Source organism: Trichomonas vaginalis, chromosome V (genome assembly GCF_026262505.1).
Source record: "Trichomonas vaginalis G3 chromosome V, whole genome shotgun sequence".
NCBI classification, from domain to species: domain Eukaryota; phylum Parabasalia; order Trichomonadida; family Trichomonadidae; genus Trichomonas; species Trichomonas vaginalis.
In genome coordinates this window covers 31,089,738-31,103,867 of record NC_067207.1, presented here as the reverse complement: position 1 = coordinate 31,103,867, position 14,130 = coordinate 31,089,738, and the positions used below count along the sequence as shown (strand labels likewise).

Genomic DNA, 14,130 nt, shown 5'->3' with positions numbered 1-14,130 from the left:
GAACCATAAAACATTAGCAGAGAAGTCTTAATTTGTCAATGACAGACTTGTTGACAGAGATGACGCCTCTTGGAAAGATGAAGTCCAACAAAAGTTCTTAGAATGCAAAGAAGACACATGCGCTGTTCTTGAAGATGAAATAGAAAACAGAATAGAAGAGCTATTAAAGGACAAAGAACTTTTACATAAATATGGTTGCGCCAAATTTGACATAACTCCACCAGAGAAGAAGAAGAAGAGAGAAAAGAAAGAAAAGAAAGTAGAAGAAAAGAAAGTAGAAGAAAAGAAAGTAGAAGAAGAGAAGAAAGAACCAGAGCCAGTTCCAGAGAAAAAGAAATTTGACATGTAAAAATAAAATTTTATTTTTAGAACATTTCTGGGTCAATGTCAATGTTCTCTTCCTCTTTAGGAGCAAACACTGGCTTAGACTCTAAAATCTTTTTACCCAATTTACCTTGAACTTCAACTATCTTAGACTCATAATATTCATAGTCGTCTGCTTTCTTTGGTTCATAAGGTATAACAAGTTTGTATGCTTTGCCTTCTTTAAGGTTTGAGAACCTTCTGTCAAAATTTTCTTTGACTGCTAACAAACCTTCTATGTCTAAGTCTTCAAATTTCGCACCATTTTTAGTCACAATAGCAAACTTAACTGGTTCGATGTTCCAAACTTTGCTGAATGTAGACTTTTCAAAATTGTAGAAGTAAACATTCAAATAAGCGAATGGGTCTAGTTCTTCTTTGACTTCTGTCATGTACTTGTTGACTGAGATGAATTTCGTCATCTTTTCTATCGGATAAAAAAATATTTTTTTAAAATTTACTCAGAAAAATTTTTCTTTGTATATACGCCATTCTGAACATCTAAAAGATTTTTGACATTTGCCAAGAATGTACGTTTAGACGCTGTCATATAACCATATTCTTGACAATATTGTTTATATTCATCGTACAATGACCTTTCATCTAAACACTCAAAGTCGCTTTCTTCTATGAACAGTTCATATACACTCTTGTTTGCTTCTAACAATGTTTGTCTCTCTTCGGTATGTGGAATTTGTCTTGGATTGAACTTAGAAATATCTAATGTCATAAAATATGAGAACAAGTGGTTGTAAAAGTCAGATGTCAAAGTTTCTGCTAAGTCGTCAAAATATTCTGTATCTTGCATATGAGAATCTGACGTTCTGACAACTACATATCTTCTGTCAGAACTTTCTAACTTCATCGGAACAGCATTGTTTGAAACCATAATGAAGTTTGCAACATTTTCACAAACTCTTTGGTCTTTATACTTTCTTTCAACAACTCCAACTTTGTCTGTTATAAGACTCTTCAAAGCATCTGAGTTCAAAACTTTTGTTGTATCTATACTTTGAAGTTCGTTACATACTATAAGTTTCATATTCTCTATTGAAGAGTTAAATTTACCGCAGATGTTTTCTAAGTTTGTCATATTAGGGTTCGAATAGCCCTCTAACAGTTTGCACAAAATATCTGTAAAGAAAGTGTTCTTACCAGTTCCTTGTTTTCCAATTATAATGAGAGCAGTTTCATTTTTAGCACTTGGATGTTGTAAGATGTTTGCAAACCAACATAAGATATACTCATAGACTCTTTCGTTTCCATTGCATATAATTTCTTTGACATGGTCTAACCAAGCTTCTATAATATTTTCTTTCCATTCTACTTGTTCGTATTTATATCCAGTGAAGATAGAATAGAAGTTTGGAGAAGGTGTATAGAACTTTATACCTCGAACTGAAAAATCTTCTAACTTTGACAATAAGATATCCCAAGCATCTAACATCTTCATGCCAACTTGTACGACTTTTATTTTCTTAAGTTTCTGTCTACATTCTTGTTCAGACACTATTGTTGCTCTTGGTTTGTTAAAGACAACATCCCATTCTTTCATGACATAACATTCTGGGGCAGAGTCAACATAAATGACTAAACGTTTCAAATTCTCGACTGCTTTGTTATAGTCTCTAAATGGACACATATTTCTGAATGCTTGGAAGTCATAAAAATCTGAAACATCTATTCTGTACATTTTTATAAAAATAAAAAAATATTATTTTTTTATTCTTGACTTTGTTGTTCCATTTGTTCCATTTGTTGCATTTGTTGTTCTTGAGCTATTTGTTGTTGAAGTTGTTCTTGTAATACAATACTTTCACCAGTTGCATCTTCCAATTCGAAACTTTCTGCCGTCATTGACAAATACATAGGACATAAAAGTTTTACAGGAACAAAGTTTGCGTCAACTAATGTCAACGTTATACTTGCCAAAGTGTTTGAGTTCACTAAGGTTGAAAATTCTGCATTCGAATGAACAATAGGCAAACCAGCAGAGAAAGTATTGTTTATACGCATAAGTATCTTTTGGTCATAGTAGTTTCTGTCGACATTCGAATAACACTTTGAACCTAAGTTTGAAACAATATATAAAATAGGTGTACTTAAAGTCAATGGAATAGACATTCCTTGTATGACACCTTTTCCTGTTATAGGAAACTGTTGGTAGTAAAAACCAGATATAAGTTTTGTATTATAGCTCATATTGTTTATAGTAAACTCAGTCGGACATCCAAACATAATGAAACCTGCTCTAGTTGCAGCACATGTTACATCCGTCCTTAAAGTATTAAATAAGTCAACAAAACCTGTTGGTGGTATATCTGAGTAAGTATCTTCAAAGGAGTATTTTTTACCATTCACAACAACAAAGTCTTCTGGTGTCAAAAGAGCAAAACAGGCTTTAGTCGTCATTGTGTTTAAGGTTAGTTTACAATATCGTCCTTGAGGACTTTGTAAGTTTGTTGTTATAGAATTATATGACTCAGGGTTTTTAGTCGTAATAGTATAAACCACTATGTCTTCTGCCATTTACTTAGCAAATAAATTTTAATGAAATGTTGTGGTCGTCAAATATTTTTATGACGTCTGGGAAACTATATTTTAAGTTCAACGTTTCACCTCCTTTCATAACGTATATCTTGTCAATGACATTATATGAAACACCACAGCAAGCAATGTCGGGTTCTATTTCTTTGATGTTTATATCGTCTGCCTCTGTCAAAAGTTTCAATAGTTCTTTCAAAACTTCATGAGGTGCAATGACATATGAGTTCACTTTTACAGGGTTGTGTTCGACCAAGTTTAACATTATACCCAAAGCTTGACAAATCTTCTCCTGAGTTTTAAGTTTGTCTTTAAGTTGTTGGTAGTCGTTTCGAATATCTGCAACAGAACTTAAGTCTCTGCTAACTTCAGGGTATGTTGGTTGTTCTTTTACAGGAACTATTGTTATACCATCTTCGTCTTCGTATGGTTTCCCCACTTCAACATCTCTTTCTTTGACATTGACAACAACACTTTGACTGTTTGTTTGAGTTGGTGAATTTAACTTCACATCTGCCACCGCCATTAAACCTTTTGAAACACTTACGCTTCTATTTTTCGGAAATGACATTTTACTTAGAATAAAAAGATGGACGTATTCGAGTATCTCTTCGAATTGAAGCAGAACAAAGTTTACACACACAAACAATACAAATACATTGACAGAATAGTTCTTTACACAAACAATGGAAAATGTTATAGAATAGCAGTCTTTGCTGAACCAAAATATTTTCATAAAGCAAAGAAAGTTGGTATAACCGAAATGGTGAAAGTTCTTGAAGCAGACAAAAATATAACAACAAAACTGACCGATATTTCTAAAGGTAAGTTTATAATACAATATTATATCAAAACTGGCGTACTGTCAATATTTGACGGAGAGAAGTCAGTTCAAGAACAACTTACTGACCTGCTGCCAAAATCTGCTCGATGGAAGCTGTCGTTATACCAATCTGAGGAGCCCCAGCAGGTTTCATCGAACGAATCTTCAAAAGAGCATCTTCCGTGAAAAGTGCTATTGGTTTTGTAAACTTCTTTGCTTTCAATTCATCTGGACCGTCTCTGTCACCAGTATATTGTATTTGAACTGTACCAACAGTTGAAATACCACCCATAAAGTCTTCTGAGTCAGCAAATGGAATGCCAAGCCAAAAGTTTGAACGGTCTCCATTTGTATATTGAGTTTTTTGACCTCCTGTATGAGTCCATACTTTCACATATGGCATAATAGAACTTTGCATTTCAGGGTTAATGGTTGTTGTGAAGTTGTTGTTAAAGTTCATAGCATCTAATGTCAAGTTGTATGACCTCATATCCTCAACTGTAGAATATTCTTCTCTTGGATAATATTTGCCATCTATGTTTATATATTTAATACCAGGGTTGTAAACAAGAATAGTCATTTATAGTTCGTCTGAACAGTACAAACATAGTATCTGCATGTTTCATTGCAGTTGTTAAGCAATATCTGTTCTTGCACCTGGGTCAGCACTTTGGTTTCCAACTTCACCTGCAAAGTCTTTGACAGATATTTGGTGTATAGGGAACATAAGTGGAACTGCAATATATTTGGCAGCTAAAGCATTTGAAATATCTGGGTCCAACATATAGACTGCAAGTCTGCTTTCTATTCTCTTGCATTCAAATTTTTCGCATGTGAACTTAACTGGGTCCCAAGCAGTTCCAGCAGCATTGAAATAGTAGTTTACTTCAGTGTTGAGGTTTGAGAAACCAAAGTCTAAGTCAACTTTGTCTTTGCAAAAGTCGGCGAATGACGTTTGATTTGCTCCCTTTACGTCTGTAAGAGTGAATGGGTCTTGTGTTGGTGCAATGACTAAGTTATTTTTGCTTGGAGTAAGTTCGATAGAAATTTTTCCTGCCCAGTTTGGCAAGTATCTTAAAAACCTGAAGATGAGGAAAGATGACAAAGGAACTCTAAGTTTCATTTTACTTTGGTTACTGCTGCTGCAGTTTGTCCAGAAAGGTTAACATAAACTCCTGGAACGTTAGGGTCAAGTCTTCTTATTTTCTCAATAGTTGCATACTGGTCTGTTTGTTCTCTAGCTTGTGGTTGTACTGAGTTTCTCAAAGCGAACCATTCATAGTTTGCCCATGTTACTGTTTGAACTAAGTCAGAGTTAGAATATATCTTATATCCCATGAAAACTTCTGGAGCATATTGGTATCCGACATAGAAAATTCCATTGCAACCTTTCTTGTCAGACAACTTGGCAGAAGGTTTTATTTCAATGTCTTGTTCCACGTATAAGAATGAGTTGTCAATAGAAATAATATGAAACCTGTCGCAAGCAATATCTACTGTTGTTGAAGAACCTTCTCCAAACTCACCTACGTTTCCATAAGAAACAGCAGTTGTATATTCGTAAGTTCCAGGAACTATTTCTGACCTTCTAATGGCATTGTCGCATTCGTTATACCATTCGGAAACATTTCCATTCATAGCATCCAAAACTGTTGGCGTTATATTCTGAGCGGCGTACATTTCATATGAGTAAAAATATAGAATAGTTGGATTTATATGTCATAATAGAACCCACGTGGACCAAGCTTTACTTTCTTCCTGACTGAGTTTTTAACTCTTCTTTTTCCTTCATTGCCCTCTGCTTGAAGTTGTTGCATCTTTGCATTTGTTCATCTAGTATGTTGCAAATTTCCCATGTCCTTTTTGCCTTTTGGCTCTGGTCGCCCATCTCAGGTAACCTATATCCTAGAAAGAGTTTGTCATAGTTGTATTTGAGTCTTCGCGTATTGTTTGCATGACTCTTTCCTGAGTTTCCGGTTCAAGCTCTTCAAACAGTGCCTGTCCATATGGAATATGCTCGTTTCCAAATATATGTTTTTGTAGCCATTCTGGTTTTCTTTCCATGTTACCAACTATATCTTTTGTGAATGGGAAAGCTTTACCCAATCTTTCAGTCTTGCGTCGTTTATTTCTGTAGTTGGTTTTATTTTGTCAAGGAACATGTTTTTCAATACTAACATTTCATTTGGTACTGTCCATTTGAGTTTTCTTAAATATTCATCCCTTCTCGGTTCATTGTCTGCAAAGTAAGTTTTTATGACATTTTGTAAACTTTCGTTTGCAAGGTCATGTACAATAGGTTCTCTTCCTTCGCTCTCCCTAACTTTCTTTCTAAACTCTTCACCAAATATACCATCTCTATGGTTCTGTGTAGTTCTTTGAGATAAATGTTCTAGAACGTCAGGTGTTATATTTCCATCAGCCATGTTCATTTCATACTGGTCCAAAATATCTGCATGTTTCATATCTTTCAATGGCATTAAAGCCGCGCTGAAAATACCAGCTATATCTGGTTCACCATTCACTTCCATTGCGTCTACAACTTCTTGGAATTGAGGTTGTAAGTTTATGAACCACCTATCCGGTTAGCTTTATGACCCCATCTCATTGTAGTTCCATCGTCTGCAGAAACAAAAGTAGGTTTGTTTCCATCTTGGTTAGGTTCTGAATGAACTTTAAACAATGTTTCATTTCTATATGTTTTCTTGAAATTTAACCTTTTATTTTCACCGAGTTCATCCGAAGATTGAACGTTAAATGCTCGTAAGTAAAAAGGGTTGTTGTATTTGTGTACATTTTCTTTCAGTCTTCCATTCTATGCTGAATATTTTCATCTGGTGCTGGAGTCTTTTGTATGTCGGCGAACATTTTTCGATATTCTTCTACTATGTCAGCCGAATTTTTTTTAGACTCTTGGAAAGATTCCATATTCTCCGCATACTCTTGTTGAGGGTCAAGATTTTTCGGCTGTTCCAAATCTTCATCTAGTTCTGTGAAGTTAGTTTCCAAAGGAGTGACTTGTTCGTTTCCTTCAGGCTCTTCTAGCTGTTGTTGCTGAACTATTTCTTCCATGTCTGGTTGTATCTGAACTATTTCTTCCTGTGGAGTTTCTTGTACCTCATCTGCTGGCATTTCATATATTCCGAGACCGTTTTTAACAATTTCCCTATCTACGTCATCCGCATTCATAAGCTTTTGTTCTTTCGTTCCGTCTCTATTTTTTACGCGTTTCATGACGAAAGTTGAATTGTCATTTAGCTCTGACATCAAATATCTCGGAGTAAATTCATCCATGTCATTTGGATGATATGCTATTAAATCATATCCCTTAGCGAGCTTGTATTTTCCAGGTTTGAGATTATATCCGTTTTGGTGCTGAGCCATAAAGCTAAATAGGTTCGGGTCAGTATTTCCATCCTTGAACTTTCCAATAGCTTCTTTATATCTGTCACTAAAGTCAACAGTATCTGGGAAACCACACTCTTCTTTAAGCATTTTTAAGAATTCTTGGTTTCCTTGTTCTCTACTTCTTTTATGTCCTTGCTCTGTTTGTGGTTGTTGTTGTGCTGGTTGTGGAGGTGGTTGTTGTGCTGGTTGTGGAGGTGGTTGTTGTGCAGGGTTTTGAACTGTTGGTTGTTGTGTTGGTTGTTGTGCATGCCTGTGTCTGTGTCCATGTGACGATGTAAATGTTCTAGGTAGTCCTGGTGCAGGTGCTTCTCTTGGAGGGTTTGGTGGTATATAAGTTCCACCAGCTGGCACATATGTTCCATCTGCAGCGTAATGTCCTACCTGACTTTTCGTTCTTAAGAAAGCATTTACTAGGTCTGTTTTGGTCTGTTGTAACTCTTTTTCTTGACTTTCCACAACAGTTGCTCTAACGGCGTCATAGGCACTTTGAACTGCCTGTCTCGTTGCTGCATCTGTTATTTTCGTCATATTTTGTGCTACTTCTCTTAACTCTTTGTCGAAACCTTCAGACTTCAGTTTCTTTCCAGATGAGAAGTCGTTCACTTGTTTCACCTTACTATGAAGAGCTTCGAAAGCGTTCTTAAAGTCAGCATTTGTTAAAGCTTCATTTGAACTATCTTCATCCGCTTGTATTTTTGTCCTTATTGACCCTATAAGCTGGGCTGCTTTAGCGTTGGCTTGGGCATCTAACCAGTCATTGTTAGCTTTTATATATTCTGCGCTTTTCATTGCCTTTTGCATGGCTGCGTCGTTATTTTTACTTTCTTGTGCTAAGTTTTCATACTGTACGGTTTGGTTTTGCAACTGTAAAAGTTTTTCTGCCTTTACATTTGCTTCAACTTCTTTTTTATACTCATCGCTATCCATATATGTCTTCAGGGCTTTTTGTTTTATCTCTTCATCTTTCAGTACTTTATATGAGTAGTATGGTTTTTCAAATTTATGACATCTTGTTCCATTTTTGCTACTTCTGCTGCTTTTTCTGACACTTTTTTCGCATATTCCTCTGTACTTAGTTCTTTCAGTTGTTCTTCTTTCTTCTTTTTCTCTACGTTTAACTCATTGAGTTTCTTTGTGTGTCTGTCATATTCTAGTTTCTTTTCGTTTCACCTATTTGCTTCTGTATGTCTATGTTTGACTTTTTGACATCTGCTATTTGATTTTTGAGTGAACTCAAATTCATTTGACTTTGAGGGTTATAGGCTGTTCCGTCTGCAGCTCCACCATAGCCTGCCATTTTCGCTAAAAGTGCCGCTCTTAAACCTCCACTCTGTGCACCAATGACTCGGTTTAAAAGCATAGGATTGCTTGACATTTGTTGCAACATAAGTGGGCATTCAGCATGTTGTTGCAACTGTTGTTGTGGTGTCAGTTTTACTATTGGATGTTTCAATGCTCTCTTCCTCTTACGTATATTCTTACGTAGCTTACGTGGCATTTTAAGTGAAGTTAAAAAGCGGTTTTCGACAGATGTTTATATGACACTTTTTGTTCAGCACAAAAAACTACTCGGTCAAAGTGTTGTCAGTTTTGTAAAATAACCGTCCTATCTCATTCTATAAGGGGGAAAGTCTTCTCAAAGTATACTTCCTTGGAACGCCCGTAACTTTTCCTGTAGCGACGATAGACCCTTACTTGTCCGGACAAAGCTGTACTATTTTGAGTGCTCTACAAAAAAGTCAACGACTACGACTCTCAAAAACCGTTGTGTAAAAAGTTTTACCGTTGGACAAAAAAGTATGTATAGAAAACAAAAAACGTTTATAGTTCATTCAATATTTGAGATGGAACGGTTTGCCAACGGTAACTATTAAATAAAATAAAAAAATAGAGGGGGTTACCGTTGACGAAAACGGTTTATTTTAAACTTTTCTATGAGTAGTCCGAAAAAAAACAGTTTATTTTTTGTCTAATGGCATTCGCTAGCGTGTTCGCTCCAAATTCACCTGAAGAAATTGCTTGCAAACTTTCAGCACCCACAGGTTTAGAGCCTCAACATCAAACTGCAGCATCTACACATTCTCCAAGCAGAACAGACAATTCGCTCAATCCAAAGCCACTTTCACTACCAAAAACAATACCAAACGAGCTCCGTATTACAAAGAACCACAGCAACGCTGAACTACGCAAAATACTACTCAGATTGTCTGAAGAATACTTCAATTCAAAGCCAGAAGAAAGAGTTCCTGCAACTTTTAACAAAGAATATTGTGAACAACTCAACAAAGTTCTTGCAGACTTTACCAAACTACAAAAAGAAACACCTGACCCATTCGAATTAGGTGACACAATTGTCAACTATTTTCCAACAATAACAAAGATAATGGTTGACAGAACTATATGTCAGCTTATTGAAAGTCTTCCACCCAAAGCTGCAAAACAAGTCGAACAGTTTTGGGTCGAATTCAAATTAAAGAGTTACGGATATCAGGATGACGAAGAAGAACGTGAGTACGGACAAGAAACAGCAAAATGGCAATGTCTTAGCTCACTCAACCCCAAGTTCAAACCATTATTTTACTCAGACAACAACACAATTCAAGTACGCAAAATTGCTATTCATTTCGTTAACCAAGCAGAAGACATTGAAGAAGGAGACTCTATCTCAGTTTATGTTTGCTACTGCAAGTTTTTCAAGGACGAATTTGGAGGACCAATTCTCATGCATGTCTTCAAGCCACGTCAGCAACTCTACGTTGAAACTGAAATAACACTCATGCATGGAATGTATCTCAAGTTTGAAAGCCAATTGGAAAACACATACAACATTTGGCTTTCATACATTCAGTTCGATACACCAGATGACTTTGATGTTGAAGAAGAAGACTCTACTCAAGAAGATGAACCACAAGACTCAATCCAAGAAGAGTCCTCCGAATTCACACCAGAAGACTAACAATTTTCCGAATAAAAACCTCATTTTTTACTAAACATCTTCGGGGCTAGAAGGGGCGCAGCCCCTGGAAGCCCCACTACCTTTTTTTTTTTTTTTTTTTTTTTTTTAAACTTCATTTATTTTATATTATAGTTTTATTCTTTTAGCTACTTGTAAAATAATCTAATTTTATAGTAGTATAATATGATGGGTTTTGTGACTTTTTTTGTAAACGTAAGAATTCATACAATATCGAGCAATTTTGTATTATTTTTTTTTACATACGAAGTAAAAAATGTATGATTCTTACGGTTTTTATTCTTACGTTTTTGAATAAATCAAGATTTAAAAAATTTTCAAAAACGTAAGACATTTACACTCAACCCATACATAATGAAATAAAAAAAATAAAAAAATTTAAAAAACAAACTTTAAAAATTCATGTCTTACATTTTTGAATAATTTATTTTTTTAATTCGTAAGAAATGAGTGAATCAAAATTCGTGACTGTGAATCAATTAATGAATAAACTTTCACCAATTCTCACCCAGGTTAAACAAGTAGACGTTTATTTTGATGATTACGTACAAAGTTTATTTTATAAAGGTAAGTTTAATATTAAACCTATTGCTTTTGCATTTGATGGTGAATTAATCGAAAATTCAAAAATTTGGGAATTAATTCCGGATATTGAATTTATAACAAATATTAAGGATAAATGGTTTAAACAACAAAACCACCTCACTAAAGTTCTTTGTAGATTAATGATTAAAACTGAGGAAAAAGAATTTAACGGGTTTAAATATCATCCGTGTAAAATTTTAGAACTTGGTAACGAAAAACTACAGAAAAAATTAAACGAAAGACTATCAAAAGATAAAGTTGAAAGAGTAAATAAACTCGCTAATGGTAATGGTAATGGTAATGATGAAGAAGAATTTGATGAGTTCAACATAGAACTTTAAGAAACTAATGATTATTTGAATTTATGAAATCAATTATTTGATTCATTCGCTCTTCAATAATTTCTATTCTTTTTGTTAAATCATCTATTTTCATTAATGAGGTAATTCTTGATTGAGGAATAGATTTCAAACTAACCACCCCTTTTATTTTTGAAATTTTGAATCCATGACCCTCCGGGTCTTGGACTCTGTCCTCAACTTTAAACATTTTATTCAATTTACATGTTGTCAATTCTTCAAATAATTTTTTATTATTAGCATAATAGTCATTAAATTCTTCAACAGATGAAAAAATTTTTATTTCAGTAATTGGTTTAACAACGTTTATTTTTTGTTGAACATTTCCACTTTCATTTATTTCTTCCTCCTCTGTTTCATTTATTTTTAAAATCGGTTTCATTTATCATTAAATAAAAATTAGAATATAAGTGATGAAATATATTTTTTAATTAATATTAAATCAGAAATGGCGGCAGGATTCTTTAAAAAATTATGGGATGGAATTAAGAAAGCTGCGGGTTGGGTTCATCAAAAGATTATTAAACCCATTGCAAACTTTTTGGCACCAGTAGCGAAAACGGCAGGAACTATCATAGGTGGAGTATTAGGTGCTAAAGCAGGTAATCCGGCGATGGGAGCACAAGCAGGTAACGCAGTTGGTGGAATAGCTGAAGGAATACTTAATAAAATAGGAGGTAGATAGTGGAAAAATAAATATTATTTTTATCTTAGTATCGGTTGTAGTCTTTGATAAACTTTTTCTCCTTTATTTAAAATTTCTCTTATTGGGGCAGCTTTTGGTGTTATTGATTCAGCAACGTCACTAATTGCTTCTTTATTCTTAAATATCCAATTTGCTCCTTTCTTCATTGTTTCCCAAACTTTATGCGCTCCTCTTTTTACTTTATCCCATAATTTTTTAAAGAATCCTGCAGCCATAGTTGATTATTTCATTAAAATTAAAAATTCATTTTCATCTTTTAATTTTGATTTTTTATTTATTAATAAATGACGACTAACTATTTAGTGCCAAACACCAAACCGATTAATGGAAATGTGTTTCATTCATTTGAAAAGATAAATGAAATATTTGCAAAGAATGACGGTAGAAGATATTATAGAGAACTTGAAAGTTCATGCTATGACTCTGATACTCCATATTTTGATGATAAACAAACTCATTTAAGAATTACAAATCCAGCTCATGATGTGAACCAATTAGGTGACACATATATTAAACGTAAAGTTAAAGCAACTCTAGTTTCAAATAAAGCTTTCACATGTGATGCCGCTTTTAAATGCATGCGTTTATTCGTTGGTTACAAATCATCAAATCAAAGCTTTAAACAATTAGAAGTAGAAACCGAAAGAGGTGATGCTGGTTATCTTCAGATGGATTGCGCCCGTGAATCTTTCGCATTTGCAACATATAAACCGAAATCAGAAAGGAAAGTTAAAAAGTTTGTTCATTCGTTATATAATAATGTTCAAAAATATGATAACTCAGTATGTGGTAAATATATTGACCCTTCAGAAGTTTTCAAGAAAGCAAATGAAGAAGTTGATATCACTTTTGATATGATTATTCCGGTAAATGATTTGTTAGCATTTCAGGCGTTCGATGATTATCCTAAATCATTTGGTGAAATCATTCTTAAATATTATGTTTTCAGGGATACTTTAGTATTTTGTCAGGTTGACCCGTTCAGAGTTGCTGATTTACAAAATTACGTTTATGAAAAGATAACTGATGAAAATTATGAAAAGATTATGAATCATGTTTATAAATATGATCGTAAATTCCAACAAATCGGACTTCCTGCCAAATTAATTACAAGCTTAGCCGCTACATCTGCTGACGCAACAGTTGAGGATGTTATTATTTCATGCACAAAGATGGAAGTTTTAGAGGATAAATGTATTACACCAGGATACGGTTTAATTGAAGAATCAGTTAAAGCAATACCACGTTTATTTAGTAAGGAAGATCCATTCATGATTCCAGCTCAACATATTGACGTTCGTTCACTAAATGGAGGTTGCATCACTCCTGAAGGTATTAGCTCAGATTTCTCATACGCTCTTCATAATGTTACAGATGTTGTGTTAACATTTCCGAAGAATGCAATGCAAAGAACAGTTTTAGAAAATCCAATGCTTCGAGGTCTTCAGGTCACTATAGATTCCAGAAACTTCCCCGATCAAGCGATGACCACAGTGGGTGACATATTCTTTACACGTATGCTTCAAGCTTCTGATTTAGATGGAGTGAATGAATGCACGGAAGAATACGAGGACTCATTAACTAGACCACTGAATGCAGATGATGGCACACCATTAGCTAGAACATGGAAAGACCAAACTTCATTCTTATGCACTATTCCAGTTCAACGTGATGGAGCGGGTATATTCTTTGATGGATTAGAAACTTTCAACTCACAAGTTACAGTACAAGTGAAAGCTTATCCAATCATTCAGGGTGTAAATGAACTTACTGTTCAAAGGTGACAAATCCTCCAGGTTTGTTTACTAGGACTACATATTGGACATGGACACCGGATGAAGGTTTGAAATATCATCCAACAGGTACACCACCGCAGTATAGAAGTTCATATGATGAAAATATTGATGAATAGAAATGTTTAAAATTATAAATTTATTTTTGATTAAATTGGATTTAAATTCATCCACCCCTTATGAAGAATTAGCAGGAGTATATAATACATACGTAGATGATAATAATGAAGCATTGAGTGATAATAGAAATGCTCTATCTAAGGAAAAATTAATGAAAATTCCATATTCTGAATGTTACTTAAATTCAATCACTGCAGCAATTGGTAAACAAAATAAAGGTAAAACATTAACGATATTAAAACAAATTATCATTATGCTAACACTTCCCCTATTCACATGTGTTAATTTATATTAACCATTCAGGTTCACCTTTCAGATGATACATTTGAATCTTTAAAGCATTTAATCAAAATTCCAATTATTTATTTATCACAAGAAGAAGCAGAAGATTATTTAAAAAACTTTTAATGTATAAAGAATTATATAATACAATCAAGAAGCAAGGATTAGAGGAT

General features: G+C 34.2%; 7 protein-coding genes and 2 pseudogenes across 9 annotated transcripts, besides 1 other annotated feature; 3 read left to right on the top strand and 6 right to left on the bottom strand.

Annotated features, from left to right (window-relative positions):
* Window positions 1–10,201: part of a mobile genetic element that runs on past the window's edge.
* TVAGG3_0435090 lies at window positions 5–349 on the top strand (annotated as a pseudogene). Its single transcript has one exon. A coding segment is annotated over exon 1 (345 nt).
* Window positions 366–785, bottom strand: TVAGG3_0435080 (protein of unknown function, DUF4108 family; the record flags this gene model as incomplete). Its single annotated transcript, XM_051233955.1, has 1 exon — window positions 366–785. The coding sequence occupies one exon, from the start codon at window positions 783–785 to the stop codon at window positions 366–368; it is 420 nt and encodes a 139-aa protein (XP_051103685.1).
* Window positions 821–1,456, bottom strand: TVAGG3_0435070 (uncharacterized protein; the record flags this gene model as incomplete). Its single annotated transcript, XM_051233954.1, has 1 exon — window positions 821–1,456. The coding sequence occupies one exon, from the start codon at window positions 1,454–1,456 to the stop codon at window positions 821–823; it is 636 nt and encodes a 211-aa protein (XP_051103684.1).
* On the bottom strand, window positions 2,086–2,892 carry TVAGG3_0435060 (uncharacterized protein; the record flags this gene model as incomplete). The annotated part of the gene is made up of 1 exon (XM_051233953.1): window positions 2,086–2,892. One exon carries the CDS (start codon window positions 2,890–2,892, stop codon window positions 2,086–2,088), a length of 807 nt encoding a protein of 268 aa, XP_051103683.1.
* TVAGG3_0435050 (protein of unknown function, DUF4106 family) lies at window positions 2,897–3,433 on the bottom strand (the record flags this gene model as incomplete). Its single annotated transcript, XM_051233952.1, has 1 exon — window positions 2,897–3,433. The coding sequence occupies one exon, from the start codon at window positions 3,431–3,433 to the stop codon at window positions 2,897–2,899; it is 537 nt and encodes a 178-aa protein (XP_051103682.1).
* TVAGG3_0435040 (uncharacterized protein) lies at window positions 4,873–5,410 on the bottom strand (the record flags this gene model as incomplete). The annotated part of the gene is made up of 1 exon (XM_051233951.1): window positions 4,873–5,410. A coding segment is annotated over one exon (538 nt), but the record flags the coding sequence as incomplete, so codon positions are not given.
* On the bottom strand, window positions 6,597–8,157 carry TVAGG3_0435030 (annotated as a pseudogene). The gene has a single exon. A coding segment is annotated over exon 1 (1,561 nt).
* Window positions 9,522–10,094, top strand: TVAGG3_0435020 (uncharacterized protein; the record flags this gene model as incomplete). Its single annotated transcript, XM_001294856.2, has 1 exon — window positions 9,522–10,094. The coding sequence occupies one exon, from the start codon at window positions 9,522–9,524 to the stop codon at window positions 10,092–10,094; it is 573 nt and encodes a 190-aa protein (XP_001294857.2).
* A 1,845-nt stretch (window positions 10,202–12,046) lies between the features above and the next one.
* TVAGG3_0435000 (uncharacterized protein) lies at window positions 12,047–12,833 on the top strand (the record flags this gene model as incomplete). The annotated part of the gene is made up of 1 exon (XM_051233950.1): window positions 12,047–12,833. A coding segment is annotated over one exon (787 nt), but the record flags the coding sequence as incomplete, so codon positions are not given.
* Between the last annotated feature and the right edge of the window lie 1,297 nt (window positions 12,834–14,130).